General features: G+C 29.9%; 1 protein-coding gene across 2 annotated transcripts in view; it reads left to right on the plus strand.

Annotated features, from left to right (window-relative positions):
- Window positions 1-16,244, plus strand: part of LOC106462119 (influenza virus NS1A-binding protein-like) — a 40,176-nt gene that overhangs the window by 16,979 nt on the left and 6,953 nt on the right. The window contains exons 2-8 of one of the 2 annotated variants that reach the window (XM_022389259.1): window positions 1,351-1,484; window positions 3,407-3,552; window positions 6,699-6,883; window positions 10,731-10,855; window positions 11,899-12,161; window positions 14,150-14,426; window positions 15,964-16,173. In XM_022389259.1, the coding sequence (XP_022244967.1) occupies window positions 1,463-1,484; window positions 3,407-3,552; window positions 6,699-6,883; window positions 10,731-10,855; window positions 11,899-12,161; window positions 14,150-14,426; window positions 15,964-16,173 (1,228 nt within the window). In that variant the 5' untranslated portion in view covers window positions 1,351-1,462. Of the gene's footprint in view, window positions 1-1,350; window positions 1,485-3,344; window positions 3,553-6,698; window positions 6,884-10,730; window positions 10,856-11,898; window positions 12,162-14,149; window positions 14,427-15,963; window positions 16,174-16,244 lie in introns of those variants that run through there. The other variant, XM_022389260.1, reaches the window with a different exon arrangement.

Raw genomic sequence — 16,244 nt, forward strand, 5'->3', positions numbered from 1 at the left:
CAAGAGAGCGTGAGAATTGTCACGTGATCTCGATGACGCAACAATATTATAATTAAGTTTTTCAAAATAAAACGAGATATACCAATACAGATAGATAGTCGATACTTATTAAATTGCTGCTGCTTTCGGTATTAACAACAAATCTCTGAGTCACACAGACTACGTGCGGTATTACATCTCCGAGAAAGTGCATCCGGTATTTCCTCAATTTCTGTACAAGTGTTACGCATGACGAATCCAAACTGAAAAGTAAACTAGATACAATGATTTTCGTTTTTGGAAACTGGAAAATTTGTTTACGAAATGTTGCCCGAGGTCGTGGTTTTATTTGTAATGCAATATAGTTTGGTGGACGGAAGACGATTAACGAGAAATTACTATGGTATGTATTTTGCGACGCACACACAGACACAGTTTAAACCATGTAATCAGTGATGTTTTAAAGAATCTTTCACACTGCTTCATTAAGTGATAGGATGTTACTACTACAAGTGAATCTGAGATTACTGGAAAGGAGTTGAATTCAGTAACAGAATATGGTAAGTTAATCGACTTACTCTTTGATAAGTGTGAAATTACGCTACTACGTAGACATCAGGAAAACCTTAAATTAACTAAAATAATTTTTCATTGCCGAGGTTTTAACCACACAATTTTGGTAGAAACACAAAACAATTTTAGGCTCTAAAACCAAATTAACTACATGCTAGAAATTTACTTATTTCTAAACTAGCTGGAGCACCGGTCCCCGAAGGGATGTTAATTATGTAAATTAATGATTAATGAAAGGTTATCTTAGGACATGAAAAGTTGCTTCTCTTATATGTAATTGTAAAGAATTAAAAACGCCCATAAAAACTGCAAAACACAAAAATGGGACGAAATAGTTGTAAATAACATAAAAATGCTCATAAAAACCACAAAGGCAAAACTGAAATTTTTTTATGTATCCCCCTCATGAATCCAATGACCTCCCTATCAAATTTGGTGAAGATCCATCCACAGGAGGTGAGGTAGTGGTAAAAAACGCCCATAAAAACTGCAAAATGCAAAACTGAATATTTGTATGTATCTCCCCATTGATCCAATTAACCTCCACACCAACTTTAGTGAAGATCTATCAACACCCTACGAAGTAGTTACATGGACATGCAAGAGACAGTACTATTATATTTATATAGATACATCTTGTTTTGTTTTGTTTTTTTTCTTTTCTATCATGGCAGTTTTATTTATTAATCTAAAATATCAAAGATAACATATTAAGATATACATTGTTTTAATGCAAATCTAACTTGAATAGTTATTTTGTAAGAAATACATTGCATAATCTTTTTTATATATATACAGGAGAGATATCAACTCATTGGAAAAAGTGTTGAGACATGTTAACTGAATGATGTGTGATTAAAACAAAAGTACCAGGAGAGGCTTGGATTTTTACACTTGCTTTTTCTGGAACATGCAACATAGAAAAAGTAAAGGTAACTAGATTTAGATCTTCAGAAATGTTAGACATTTTCTTGTATCTTTCTGTAGCTGGTCTGTTTGATTGATAGAATGAATATCTTAAAAATCTGAACCTGAATTTCTTAATGTAATGGGTCTAAGTTTTAGAAGAACAGTCCTACTTGTTTTTTAACAGAATTATACTTTGGGTTGTTATAAAGTTCTGGAATGACTTTCCTGATGAAGTGGTGTATGTGATCATGTTAATAGGAATTAACTTTTGGTAAATAGGTACATGCAATAGGAAGGACTACATTTATTTTGTTTTTGATATCTTTGTTTATTGCCTTTGTGGGTGAGAGATGATCTTGTTCTTTTTTGTGTTCTAATTGTAAAATGGTAATTGGCTATATATTACTTGTTATTTATGGTGTTGCTTGTTTTTATAGCATTTGAAGAAAATAAGTGACTTGATCATCCCTTTTATTTAACAGTTCATATTCAATTTTAATGAATGCATAGACAAGATTGTGAATACTTGCTGGGAATATGAAGGTTCTCCTGTTGAATCCATTGTTTTTTTTCAATTCAGTTTTTATTATTCAGTGCTTCTCTGAATTGTTCAGTCTGTTTTCACTGTAGCAGCTTTAGTAGGCCAGATTGTATTGAAAAATAACATTTGTCATTCTTAAATAAAATACAAAATACTATAACCCAAGTGCTTTTGAAAGGTAGACTTTTCTTCATCCGTTTGTTCCTGAGGAAGAAAGGTCCACATTTCAAAACTACTCAGGTTATAACTAAAGGGTTTTGTATTTGTGTCTTAAATTGATTCTTGTGAACCTACATGTTTTCCTAACATCATGAATGTCATTTTTGCATGTTATTATCTGTAGAACCTAGAGTAAAAATAGCTTTTTACGTAAATATGTCTTATGAAATATGGTATGAGAAATGGCTTTTTACATATATATAACTAACAATGTAAGTAATGTTCTTCTTATGCAAGTGACTATCTCTGTATGGTGCTTTATATTTGAATTAATGTTTTGCCTGTGCTAACTAACCAGCATAATCTAAAAATGTTAGTTAGAAAGTTGTGATGTGAGGGCACCTCATATTTTTGTACAGCTTCATGATAAGTTTTGTATTCTAAGTACAAATAAAGTGAGCAATGTAGTTCATGATATGTATGGATCAAGGTAGAAAATAAAATATAACAATTTTACACTTTCTGAGAAAGTATTAAAAATTATTTAAGTAGCTTAACAAAAATGTAAAATATGGGTTTGATGTACAAAATCATTAAAAAATATAATTTGATTAAATTTGATATATTAGACTGTCAAGAGTGTGTTAGTATTGTTATAGTGATAAAAAAACATTTTGTTATATTTATGTTGGCACTAGATATCATTTTAAACCTGATTAAATATTTAGAGAAAGGCTAGAATTTTTAAACACTAGCAAGTACTGTTGGTACATGTGTTTCAGGAAATAGCAATATTTAATAGAAGTTTCAGACTTAAAAGATTTGTTTCAGATATAGGTCAAATAATAAAGCAAAATCTCAAAAAAAAATATTTTTAATTGAATTCGCACCAATTCAGTTCAGCTTTGTAAATACATAAATTTGTCGATTTTATAGTCACACAAGCAGTAATAACTTTATTACTGCTCATGTGACTATCAAATCAACAAATATAGAAAGTTTTCTAGAGTTTTCCCCTCCTTTCAGAGAACTACATCTTGTACTACAATGTAGTATATAAACATTGGATAATAAATTTAGTTCCTAAAATTCTCTGAGTTAACAGTTGAAAATGCAAAACATATTTTAAAGCCTGTTCATTTTCTTTCTAATTGCTTCTAAATAATGTTTTTTCATCTTTTAGATGTGTTGGATCTGATGTTGATAATTTAAAAGGAAGCCTGAACTCTTCAATTTTTTTGACAGTAGTAGCAACAATGAATAACAAAATACAGTCCAAACCTAGACCTGCAGAGAGTTTTGTCTTTGAAGACAGTAACTACATTAACCAAACACTGCTGAATCTCAATAAGCTGCGGAAAAATAAGCAATTCTGTGATGTTATCTTGCAGGTAACCTATTTAAGGTTGATATTAAAAACAATTTTTACATGAAGTGATAAATTACAAGGAGGTTCAGAAATAAACAGAATTAATTTCCTGTATGCTAATCATATTATATCACAACTAACAAATAACCACCAGTGGTGATAAAGATAAAGGCAACTAGGTATCACTTTTCAATGTACTCCCCAATTAGTGTGACATATTGTTTTTTGAGCTTCTTTATACCAGTTAGGTAAGCTTTATGTGTGGTGTTATGAATCTGGTAGAGTACGGCTGCTTTAAAAACATCAGTTGCAGATTGGTCTCAAGAAAACCAAAAGAGATGGAAGTTATACTATAGTAGGTCAGGACTATATGCATTAAGAGCTTTATTTCAGTGGGTTTTTTATAGCCAGTGTTATTTATAGTTGTCTTGTGGAAAGGCATTGATGAATTAATATGATCACTTGTCAACCACAACTCTTTCATTTTTTGCTAAACTTCTCAAATAAAATTTGATGTAAATTGATTTTAGCAAATTCTTAAAGTAAAATGGCTAAAATGTATGCAGTTTAATATTTTAGCTTGTAAACAGTGCTTATGAAGTCAGTATGGGTACTTGAAACATTTTGTAAGACAAACAGTGCAATCTATGGGTAAAACATTGTGTACATGCATGAAGAATCCTGAGAGGTGCATTCCAGTGGGGAATGCTTGACATGGTCTGGTCATTAGGATGCTTGACTCACAATCTGAAGGTTATGTGATCAAATCCCATCACTGAACATATTCACCTTTCAGCCATAGGGGCATTATAATGTGATGGTCAATCTCATTATTCATCAGTAAAGAGTAACCCAAGAGTTGGCATTATTGGTGTAGACTAGCTGATTTCCCTCTAAACTATCACTTCCAAATGAAGGGTGGCTAGGGAAGATAACTTGCGAGTACCTTTGCTTGAAATTCAATAAACATTCCATTGGTGTTTGGAAATGTCACTAGGGAGAACCACTATAACAAATCCTGACAATGGTATGCAGCATGTAACATTTTTGCAGGAATTGCTTAGACCTTGTTACAATAGCATCCTTAAGTTGAGGAATGTTTGCTGGGCTAGCACAATAGATCAGTATGTTTGGTTAACCCCAAAACCAGTAATCAGTAGAAGTGAGATCAAGGAAACTTGATGGCTAGGCATGATGGAAGTATGGAAGATAATACCACATTTTGATATCTTACTTATATAAACTAAAGTATCGCTTCTTAAATGTATTTATACATCTGATTATACAAGGCTTAATAAAATATATGACACCCTGATTTCACATATAGGAGTTTAGTACTTTTAATTGTTCAATTAGAAATACTTACTGTTATCTATAAAATTAATATATGTGGCTTGAGATAAAATCAACACTTACCCAAAACATACTAAACCTATTTATTGTTTCCATCTTTTTTTTATCTTTGCTTCTAGTTATCAATCTGTCCAGTTTCTGAAGAAATTAAGATTGAAGTTATTACTACCACTTTATAAACTTTTGTTTTTTTAGGGGGAGTTATGCAATGCTGTGATAACTAATTTAAATGAAAGTCACATACTATTATTTAGCTACACACTACAAGAAGTTAGGTCCATTGTGATATAAATAACATTGTGACAATCCAATGTTATTGAAATTTAAACTTGAGTCCTTCTAAATCATTTAGTAACGATTTCACAGTGGTAATAAAGTTTACCCAACATACAAACTACTAGTAAGCAATTTTGATTATAATGCTATAAAATCATAATTTTTGAACCACATTTTCATATATTTTTTATTTCAATCAGATGTTAGAAATATTTATATTTTTACCATACAGTATTAAAAAAAATTCTAGTTGTAAAAAAAAATCTTAATATAAATGTAGTCAGAAAACTATATACCTCTAAAAAATATTGAAACATTTCTAATGGATACTGCTTTAGAAATCATCTATTTTATTTATTTTTTGCTTTTTCAGTATTGATCACTAGCATCTTTTGAGAGAAAATTCAGGATTTAGTAATGGACACTGCATTTGTGATGACCCTCTCTGCTACACATACAAACTAAAAATATTAATATTTATTGTCAAGAGTTACATAGTTACAGATATAAATATCTGATGCTGTGTTTTTAAGTGAAAAAACATACATAACCACAACTTTTTTGTTTCGACCATAAATATATGATGCTATCTGCTCTCAATATTAATAATGAAAACTTGCATTCAGTTTTTGATATTAAGTGTTTTCTACTAATATAATTATAATGTATGAAACTTTAAGCAACATTAAAGTAAAACTACACTGCATGTAATGACCCCTCAGGGCAAAATTATTTCCAAAAATATTTTAACTAGATTAATTTTAAAGCTTTTTTTTTATTAAGTTGTGCAGTTTCTCTCTCTCTGTTCTATTTGAATAACTTTTTTTGTACTTGAAATGAATACAATTATTGGTAAAAATGATGCTCACTCAGTGAAAGATAATCAGTTTCACTTGTATTATGATGTGTAGACAATTTATAAGCTCCAGCAGTTACTGTGATAATGTATGTGCAGACAGAATGTCAAAAAAATAAAAATTAGGAAAGAGAAAAAGATGAGTAGAATATTTTGTGCATATAGAAAATAAAATATACCTTATAACATTTTGCAATCAAAATTAAAATTCAACCAAAACCTACATTAAATATATGACTGGAAGTAATCAAAACAAATTACTGTCAATGTGGCAGTTGTTAAAGTAATATATACGTTTGGATTGAAGACTTGTATTACTTTTCTGAAATCTATCTTTAAAGTGATTGATACTTAATAATGTTTTTTATGAGTAGGTCTAATGTGATAGTAGGTTTTTTTTTAAATACAAACATTGACATCAGCCTTATTTATTTTAAAATGTAAGGATATTTGACTTTATTGAATCACCTCTCAAAAAAAACTGAGTTGTTATGCTTCTCAATAACAAAAGAAAATGCATCACACACACAAAAAAGCATTTGGAGTTGATCTTTGCCTTTTGAATTTATTCATATTATTCACTTGAAAGCTGTATTTGCAGTTATTAACATTGCTGTTTCATTTAACAATAAAATATTTTTAGATACTGATAAATGTTTTTATTTTAATTTCCACAAAACCAGGTTGGAACAGCCCAAGATATTCGTGAAATACATGCTCATCGTGCTGTCTTGGCCAGTGCAAGTCCTTATCTGTTTGAGCTTTTTGCTGCTGACCGTAATGGTGGCCACGTTTGTCAGATTAAGACCAATGGTAGCTTTGATATTGATGCTTTTGAAAAGCTTGTGGAGTATGCTTACACAGCTAGGTTTGTGCAAGAACTAAGTAGTGGCTATTAAAATAACAATGTAGTGATTTCTTTGTGAAACAAACTCAGTGCAGCATTGTAAATAACAGGTTGAAACTACATAGAAAGCTTGAGGCAATAATTCAGTTCATTATTTTTTGTAATGCATTGTGTATTAGAGTTCAGTTTACAGTTGATAATCATTGATCTATAAGAGTATGACTTAGAGTAATGTTCACTGAGCTTGTGATAGTAAAGTAATAACTAATTCTGTTATGCTATTTTTTAAGACTTAATCTGCTTTTAAGTAATTTGCACGTGAATCTGCTGTTATGACAATAGGAAACATCCTCAGTAATGACAATCTTAGTTTCAAATGTTAGGAATATGTTTCTTAAACTTTTTTGTAAGGTAAGGCTGCTTCTGAATATATGGAAAACAATCATTTAAGGATTTCTCAATTTTAGTTATCTAACTTTGCTTAAAATTACAAGTTATCTGTGTTGGGTTTCAAAATTAAAATATTAGGCTTCTTTTATATTTTGTAAGGCATATAGTTTTCTTTTTCAATATCGTTTTTTTTTTATAAGTATGATGAAAGAACAAAAGAAAGTCAGTAACTCATTAACACAATTTGACTTCTTCAGAAGTTTCTTCTTTATAATTAAATATTAGATACTTCTAACATCTGTTATACAAAAGATGTTTGTTTGTTGCTAAGTGTAAAGCTACACAGTGGGTTATCTGTGTTATGCCCTTCATGGGTATCAAAAACCAGTTTGTAGCATTATAAACCTTCAGACTTAAAAACTACCACTTAGCTACAGGGGACATGTTCAAAAGACCAAAAATATTTAAGTTCAGATAGCAGTCAACTAAACTATAAAATGTAAGCAGGTTTAGTTTTATTGAACGTGATTTAATTTAAGCATTGAGAGATTATAAAATACTAAAACTGTATTTTCAATAATGACAATTAAATATTTTTTGTTTAACCACTAAATTTGTCTTTAATTTTTCATCATTTTACAGGCTTCAAAATACTTCATAATGTGATCAATGTAAGTTAGAAACTGTTATACAAAACGAGTTTACATTCTTCAAGTTGGATGGATAATGACCCATGTAATCCAATTTTTGATTGATTTCAGAATATCTATTTTTTTGTTTTCTACTCTAAACTTTTTAAATGGGAATTGGACAGTTAATTTGACATAATAAAATAATTAAGATGCTGTTATGTTTACTTTCTCTTTAAGAATTTAATTGTAAAAGATTTGTGTTAAAACCCATGTAACCTGTTTAATAAAACATTGCTCTTATTCCTCTAGGTAATGATTCTGAGACATAGATTTACTTTTCATTAATAATTTTCCAATTTGATATATCAACCACATGGAAATAAAATAGATATCACAGCAGATGATAATTATGTTTATAAATTTTGAAGTTTAAAACTCATACTATGGAAAATTAAGACTTATCCAAAAATTTAAATTTAGCTGTAAGTAAAGATGATATAGATTCAAAATAACTAATAGGTTCACATAATAAGTCTGCTACATAAGCCTCCCTTGTTTGAAAATAGTATTTTAATTGTATACATTATATTAAGGTAATTAAATGCTGAAGCAAAAATATATGTACTTAATACCAATTAAATGGGATATGTTCATTGTATTTTTGATACAAAGTGTTCTGTTAGGTAGACTTGCATCATTTCACATATAACTACAGTTATGCAGAAGTATTACAAGCTGCAGTTTACTTGTTTTATTATCATTAAAAAAAAATGACAACATCCAGTTTTATTAAAATTTTTACATCAAGTTTGAAACATTTAAACTGAGTTTTGAGTGCATTATTAATTTATTGTCAAATATATCTGTTTTATGATAATGTATAAATCATTTTATAAGAGCATTTATGCCTATGTAAGTTATTCAGCAGGGGCTTAATCAGTTTTTGACCTTGTAGTTAGTGTGCTTGACTCACCATCTGCGGGTCATGAGATCGAAGCCCATCACCAAATTTACTTTCTTCACAACCATGGTGATGTTATACTGTGACAGTCAATCTCACTATTCATTGGTAAAGAGTACCCCAAGAGTTGATGGTGTGTGTGTGGTGTTGACTAGCTGCCTTCCCTTCATATTTTATAACTTCAAAATTAGGGATGGCTTGCACATATAGCCCTAAAACAGCCTCAAGTGAAGCTTAACAAACAACCAATCAGTCAGTCAGTTTTAATATTTCACTTGGTTACTGCATGTTGGTAGCAAGATACTGTGACACTTACGCATTATTTTTGTAGTATTTGCATGAACTAAACAACTGAATTTCATAGATGTGGGAACAAGTGGTTGGAAAGCTTATGTAACTACATTATTCTTTAATTTGTTCTTGTTAATGGCATAAGGGTATGTTGTTGTTGTTGTTGTTAAGATATATGTCATTCCTATCTTGTAGATATGCATTAGACTTTTCTATGAATAGGGACTAATTTTGCAACGTCTCTTTATTTTTTATAACTAAAACCAACAATCTTGGTCCTAACTTCAAGTAAGAATTTAGTAGATTATAAGCTTTATGCACAAATGCTGAAATTATGATATAGAACATATGGTAGTAGTCTGTTAAACTAAATAAACTAGTTTTTTTTTAATTATTTATTTATAAGATGTTATTGCTCAAGACAGTAATTACTGTCTGAATATCTAAAGAAATTTGATTATGGAATATATTTTGGTGTAAGATTTGAAACTTCACTTGTTATTTGTTTTTTTTGCTTGTTTGTACATTTTATTATTATTGTCACCATGGGTTATTCATATAGAAATTCCCATGTTTTGGTGGCAACCTTGAAAAAAAGTCTTAGATAAATTTCTTATATAAAACTTTGCATAACTTAAGGTTAGATCTTACTAGGATACACTACACTCTTTAGTTGAAACTAAAAATGTTTTTCAACTATTATGACTTGCTGGTTGAAGTCTGATCAATCATATCCAAGTCTATAAAACCACTGATTTCTTCTCTCTGTTTTACAGTTTTATTCTCCTTTTTTGTTTGGATTGTAATGTTTATGGATGACCTCTCTTCAACAGGAAGACCACTCTAACTACATTTCTCACAATGTTTGTGTTTCATGAAAACTTCACACAGTTCTTGCTACTGACACTAGGATAATTAGACTTTCAGATAATATCCCACTGTATATAGACTTTTTATTTTTACTGAAAATTGGTGTTCTATGGTTAAATTACTTTGAAAAAGGCAGTGGGTCTTTACCACAATTTTGACACAAAAGAAGAAAAACTTATTTTCAAATGAATATTTCTCTGCAAGAGATGAATCGATGAGCACAAAAATTGTATTGTGTGAAATTTCTAATATTAAATTAAGATAAAGTCAATTTTAGTGCTTCTTGTCATTTACTGAGTATTGCAATGACCAAAATGCTGCAAATTTCTATATGATCGACTCCCAGCTAATATTAGGGTTAAATATTAACAAATTGAAAAACTAAGTTGCTTGTCCTTTTTTTTCTTCTTTTTTTTGCCTAATTTGATTATTTGTCTTTGGGAGGGGGGTCTTCTTATTATTATTATGATTACCAGTTAACTTGTGCAGTCTGATATGGAAGTGTTTTTATGTTTGAAATCTGATAATATTTGTTAAATATTTGTACATAAATTTATGGAAGGTAAATGTTTGAATGATACTCTTCATATGTCTTATAACTGCTTGTGTCCTGGTTTCTATCATAATTATTGTAGTTATAATAGTGGGAAAGCTATTTAGGTTAAATTACATATTGTACTGCTATGGGATCATCATATTTGAGAAATTAAAATATTTTCTGTAGATTTGAGGTGCCAGCTGACAAAGTCAAACAAGCTTATGTAGCAGCTACTAAATTGAAGATGACTTCTGCAGCTAAACAATGTCGTGGATTTCTAATAAAAAATCTCTCGCCAGACAACTGTATAGGTGAGTTTTTAATACGTTTAGGTTATCTGTAGCTAGTTAATAAACTCTTTGGATACAGGTGGGTAAAACTGTGCATGTTATGACCTTTTTATAGAGCTCAACATTTTATTAAACTACTTTATTATCAATGTATGTTAATAAACTTGGCAGCAAATCATAGTTAGGAAATCAAACTTTCTTTTCTTGATTTCAAAAGTACATATTTTATTAATTTCTTAACCTTCTCTATATCTTGACACTTTTTTACTCCAAGTTACTCAATATAGATATTCATTCCACCTTCTATTTCAGCTTATGAGTTTTAGTGCAAAGACATGATATAATTTTATAGCCTTCAATAATCTTGATTTTCAGAGGTATAAACCTGAAAATCAACCCCACATGACATGCCTTCCTATTACATACTGTCATTCACAAAATGTCAATAAATCTCTACATTTGCAAACACATTACTTGAATAGAAAAAGGTTTCAGTTTACTGAATTATCTAATAGACTAGCTCATTCTCACAACAGTATTTGAATTATTAGGTCTACAGATCCAAAGTTGCTATCACAGATTTCACCTCAATCAAGTAACTTGCAGCTAAGTTAGAAAGCCAGTTAAATTATAGTTATTGTGTAGGACATTGTATTCTTTATGCATGCTAATATTTTGTGTTATTAATTGAATATTTGAAATGAATAAACATTCAGTAGAGTATTATTAATACCCCCTACCAGAAGTTAGGTTAAACTTTTATTGAGACTGACTGCAAAAGAAAAGTACAAAGACCCACACTCAATACAAAGCTTCAAGTATATCGAGATGTTTGGCCATCTTGACAAAGACTCCATATGTTTTAAAGTATTGCATTTTTTTTGTATATGATTTGACTAAGCACATCTGATATTTCAACAGAACTCGTAATGATAAATACTACACAAATGGTTCTTTAATTATGCTGTAAAAAATATTCTTTGATCAGGATTACATCAATTATTGTTATAAATTTTCAAATATTAAGTACTTGAAACTTTGATAATGAAAAGTTAAATTTGTAGATGTCCGTTCCATTCCTGGCCTGTCTCCAGACTCTGATCCCGAACTTATTTCAGCTGTGGACAATTATATCAGACAAAATATAGATGACATTATTCAGAAAAAAGTGTTTCTATGCCTTCCTCACATTCAGGTTGAACAGTTGCAAAATAGTAGTGAAGAAATGCAAGCAACTAATCAGAAACATCTCTGCGAAATGGTGTTAGATTGGATAAGAAAATATTTTGATGAAGATGATTTGAATATTGGTCTTGCTACTGATAAGGTATGAAAATCAAAATATTTGAGGTGTATCTTTTGAAATATGTTGTTTAAATAACTTATAGCAGTTTTAATTATGACCTTTTCACGTGATTTAAATAGTGATAATGGGTTCTAGAAATCAGTACAAAAATTTGGCTAATTGTTCATTTCAGAAGCTTACCTTTCTGAATTGTTCTGACTTGCCATTCTTATACAAATATTATTAAACAACCATTTGGCCTAACTGAGGGAGCACCTTCTTTATCATGTTGACAACTTTCTGCCTACAATGTATTTGTTCAGATAATGTCAACATTCACCGAAGTTTTAATAATTTGTTTCTTTAAAGCAACATATTAGAAAAGTAATTGAGAAACAAGACATTATTTGTTGTAGGTGAAATTTTAAGTTAAAGTAAAACCTGAAGTAGTAATGTGCAGTTTAAATTATACAAGCCTGCAAATTTACACTTCATAAAAGTTGTCTTGGTTTTAATAACAGATTTTTCATAATTCAGCTACACAGATTTCGAAAATAATATTCATTTTTGTCTATCACGTAAGGATTTTTTACAAGAGGAAAAAACTCTTACTTAGATCAAATTATTATTTCATTTACTACAATGAACATTTTTATTATTATGTTTGTTAACAAAAATACAAACAAACTGAAGAAAATGGAAGTACATTGATGTTAAATGAATGTGCATCTGCATTCCTCCTGATTTTTCTTGTGAAATCTATATTTTTAGTCTCAAAACTATGTGTTGCGGTCTTTCTTTTATGTATTGCATTATGACGTTTTGGGAATAATCCGTACATGATGGAGAAAAATGGATATAATTTTTGGATTCAGCGTACAGGAATTACTGTCCAACATGTAAAAATTTTAAGACAATAAAACTATTGCAGGCCTGAGTAATTAGAAATTCAAGTACCACCTCAACTTTAACTCAAAATAGCTCTTGTGTACTTGTAGATCTTCCATACCTTTCAAGTTAATATTTTCCACATAACTAATTCTACATTGTTAGCTTTCTGTATATTTTGATAATTCTAACATTTGCTATATTTAACTAAATGGGCACTCAGTAGAGCATACCTCCGCCACGTGGCTTTGATCATATTCAACCCTCAAAAAATACAAAAATGTGTATGAATGTCCATTACTATCAATGGACACTGACCATTTTTGGTAGGAAAATGAGGAATAATACTCTACATATGTCCACCAAGTTTCATCAGAACCCAATCATTTTTTACTAAGTTATAGAACAAAAATAATGTGAAAATTGGTCCTCGTGTTAACAGATAGGGATTTTTTGGATTTTCATGACCTTGACCTTCTAAAAACTATTCACTTCTAAGTTGAGTCACTGTCCAAATTTATACCAATTATTGTCCAAATCCATTTAGCCATTTTCGAGAAACCTTGCTGACAAACACACACATGGGTGAAAACAATCTCTAAGGTGGCAGAGGTAATAATTGATTATTTAAGCTTAAAATGGACACAACCATATTACCACTGATTAACCAATAAATAGTGAAATATTAAATGGATTATTTTTCTAAGATAAGCTGCTTATATTTTAATATAAACTAGTTGTATTATATAATTATTTAAATTGTAAAAGAGTGAAAAATGTCTTAAAATGTACAATGTGATAAAACTAATTATAATTTATATTTTTTTTTTTTTTCTGAGGGGGTTTCTGGATTTGTCATGCTTAGAGCTTTAATTTTGTTCAGTTCCTTGTGAATTTTATCTAAGTTGATCCTCTTTTCTGTTTTGCTAGAATATGTTTTGTAAACAGTTTGTGGATTGTTCAAATCTAATCAAAATATTTTTTTTAATTCAACATTCCTAAGAAGTTATGCTGTACGTTCACAATATTTTGTATAATAATGAACCATCATTAAAATCAATTTGTCCTCTAATTATGTGTAGTATTTGTTTAATTATCAGATGTTTTCAATGTGTTTTTTTTTTTGTTTAATTTTTACCTAGGTACACATGTTATACTTGAACTCAGATGGGACTTTACATGATTGCAATGACATTGAAAGTGGTGACTTTATAGATTCTGACTTGATCCAAGACTACAAGAAGTTGTCTCAGCGTATTTCTGTTCCTAGCAAAATGAATAGGAAAAGTTCTGCTCAGAATACATTCCATAAACCACGTCAGTTCTTGTACACAAAGTCTGACTCGTGTTCTTCACTGTCCTCATTGTCCGATGATGAGGAACGAGATTGGAGAATAGTAGCCACAACAGCTGCAGGGAGTAAGATTTTTGTTAACCATTTGTGAATCATTTTACTGTTTAGTAAACATCATGGGTAGACTTTTTTTTTATAAGTAGGTGTTGATAATGTTAAGTCTTGAAAGTTACTCAAACAGGAAAATAAAACGTATTACACATATTCATGAGATTTAAACACCTCTTTATTTTTTCAGTGCATACATATACATTAAAGAAAATAAAATATATAACATACACTTGAATATTACACAGTCTCTTATAACAACTTGCTTTTTTTTTATTTCATTCCAAGCTACCATTGTTTGTTAAGCACCAAACATTGGAATAGACTTGCCAAAATCATAATTTGTATGCATGGTGAGATCCATTTATTTATTATAAGTCAACTTCTTTTCAGACTCTGCATAACATTAGATTAATTGTCATAAAAAAATAACACAATATCATGTTTAGCAATTAGTGAAAAAAAACCTCAGTAAACGGAATAAACTGCCAAGTTTGATATCAGACTTCTGACAGTTTGTTCTGATTACTGTGGTTTTTTCACTAGCCTAATTAACCTTACATAAATGTATTGTGCTCACTTCACCTCATAAGTAGTTTATACACAAATAAATAATCTTCACATTGAAAAAAAATTTTCCCAATAAAAGACCATTTTCTTATCATATAACAGAATTTATCATATAAACTTATATTAAAGTTTTTCTTCATTACCCATTTAAGCCGTCTCCAGCCATTATTAGTCTCAAAGTGGGTTCCTCGTCATCGAATATAACAGAAATTATGTTTCCAAATACAAAGGATTCACTAATAATTAGAAGTGATTGAGCTGATTTTTATTATTAAGTAATAGTAGATTCAAACTAACATAATTACAATGATTTGCCAAAGTAGAGATAAAATGTTAAGTAACTCAGTTTTTGTAGTTTTGACTTTCTTGTTTCAATACTTTTTGTAACATTAACACTCTCTATATAACCATAGCTAGCTAGATTGCTTACATATCAATCCCTAATTGTCTTTATAAAATAAATTTTTTTATTATATTTGTTATTTAAAAAAAAAACATGAGTCATATCTCAACAGCATAGAATTTATGTTAGAATTTATGTCATTCTAAATCTTTTAGGTGATGATTTTTAGTGAACCTACACAAATCTCTTTGTGAGCCAACCTTTTTTTTTTATTATTATTATTATTATTACTTGCAGCCACCCATTTCTTTCTGTAAGGAATATGTTTAGCTTGAATATTTACAATTTTCCACATTTGATCAGTGTCTCCAAATAACTTAGCTGCAGATAATTCTAGTCACATCCCTTCAAAATTTGCTTTTTTGAAATTTGTAACAAAAATATCATTATTCTGGGTAGCAGCACGTCAAACCTAATAGAACAATGATCACTTGCACCCAGATGTTCCCCAGTTTCCACCCCCTCAACCATTTTTATATTTCTGATTGTTATGGCCATTGAAGATCATTTCAGTAGTACAAAATATTTATGTGTATATTTCATAGCTTTAAGTACTTTTCATATTTCTTCTTTTGGAATAGAAAACACAATATTAGCACTGATAGTGGTATCTGGAAAACTAGAAGTTTTGTCTGTCAACCAAAGACTGAACACACCATCTGGTAGTAGTCCAGCAATATCACAGCCTGAATCTGTAGAGAAGGCTAATAATTATGCTCTGATCCCTCCTATGATCTCAGGACGCTGTGCTGTTGGGACAGCCGACTTTCAAGGGAAACTTTTAGTGTGTGGTAAGTAAGAATTAAGAAATCTGTAGCCAGTGCTACCTCACACATTAAACAGAATATTAGACACCTGAAAT

The sequence above is a fragment of the Limulus polyphemus genome, unplaced genomic scaffold, assembly GCF_000517525.1.
Source record: "Limulus polyphemus unplaced genomic scaffold, Limulus_polyphemus-2.1.2 Scaffold1098, whole genome shotgun sequence".
Lineage (NCBI taxonomy): Eukaryota > Metazoa > Arthropoda > Merostomata > Xiphosura > Limulidae > Limulus > Limulus polyphemus.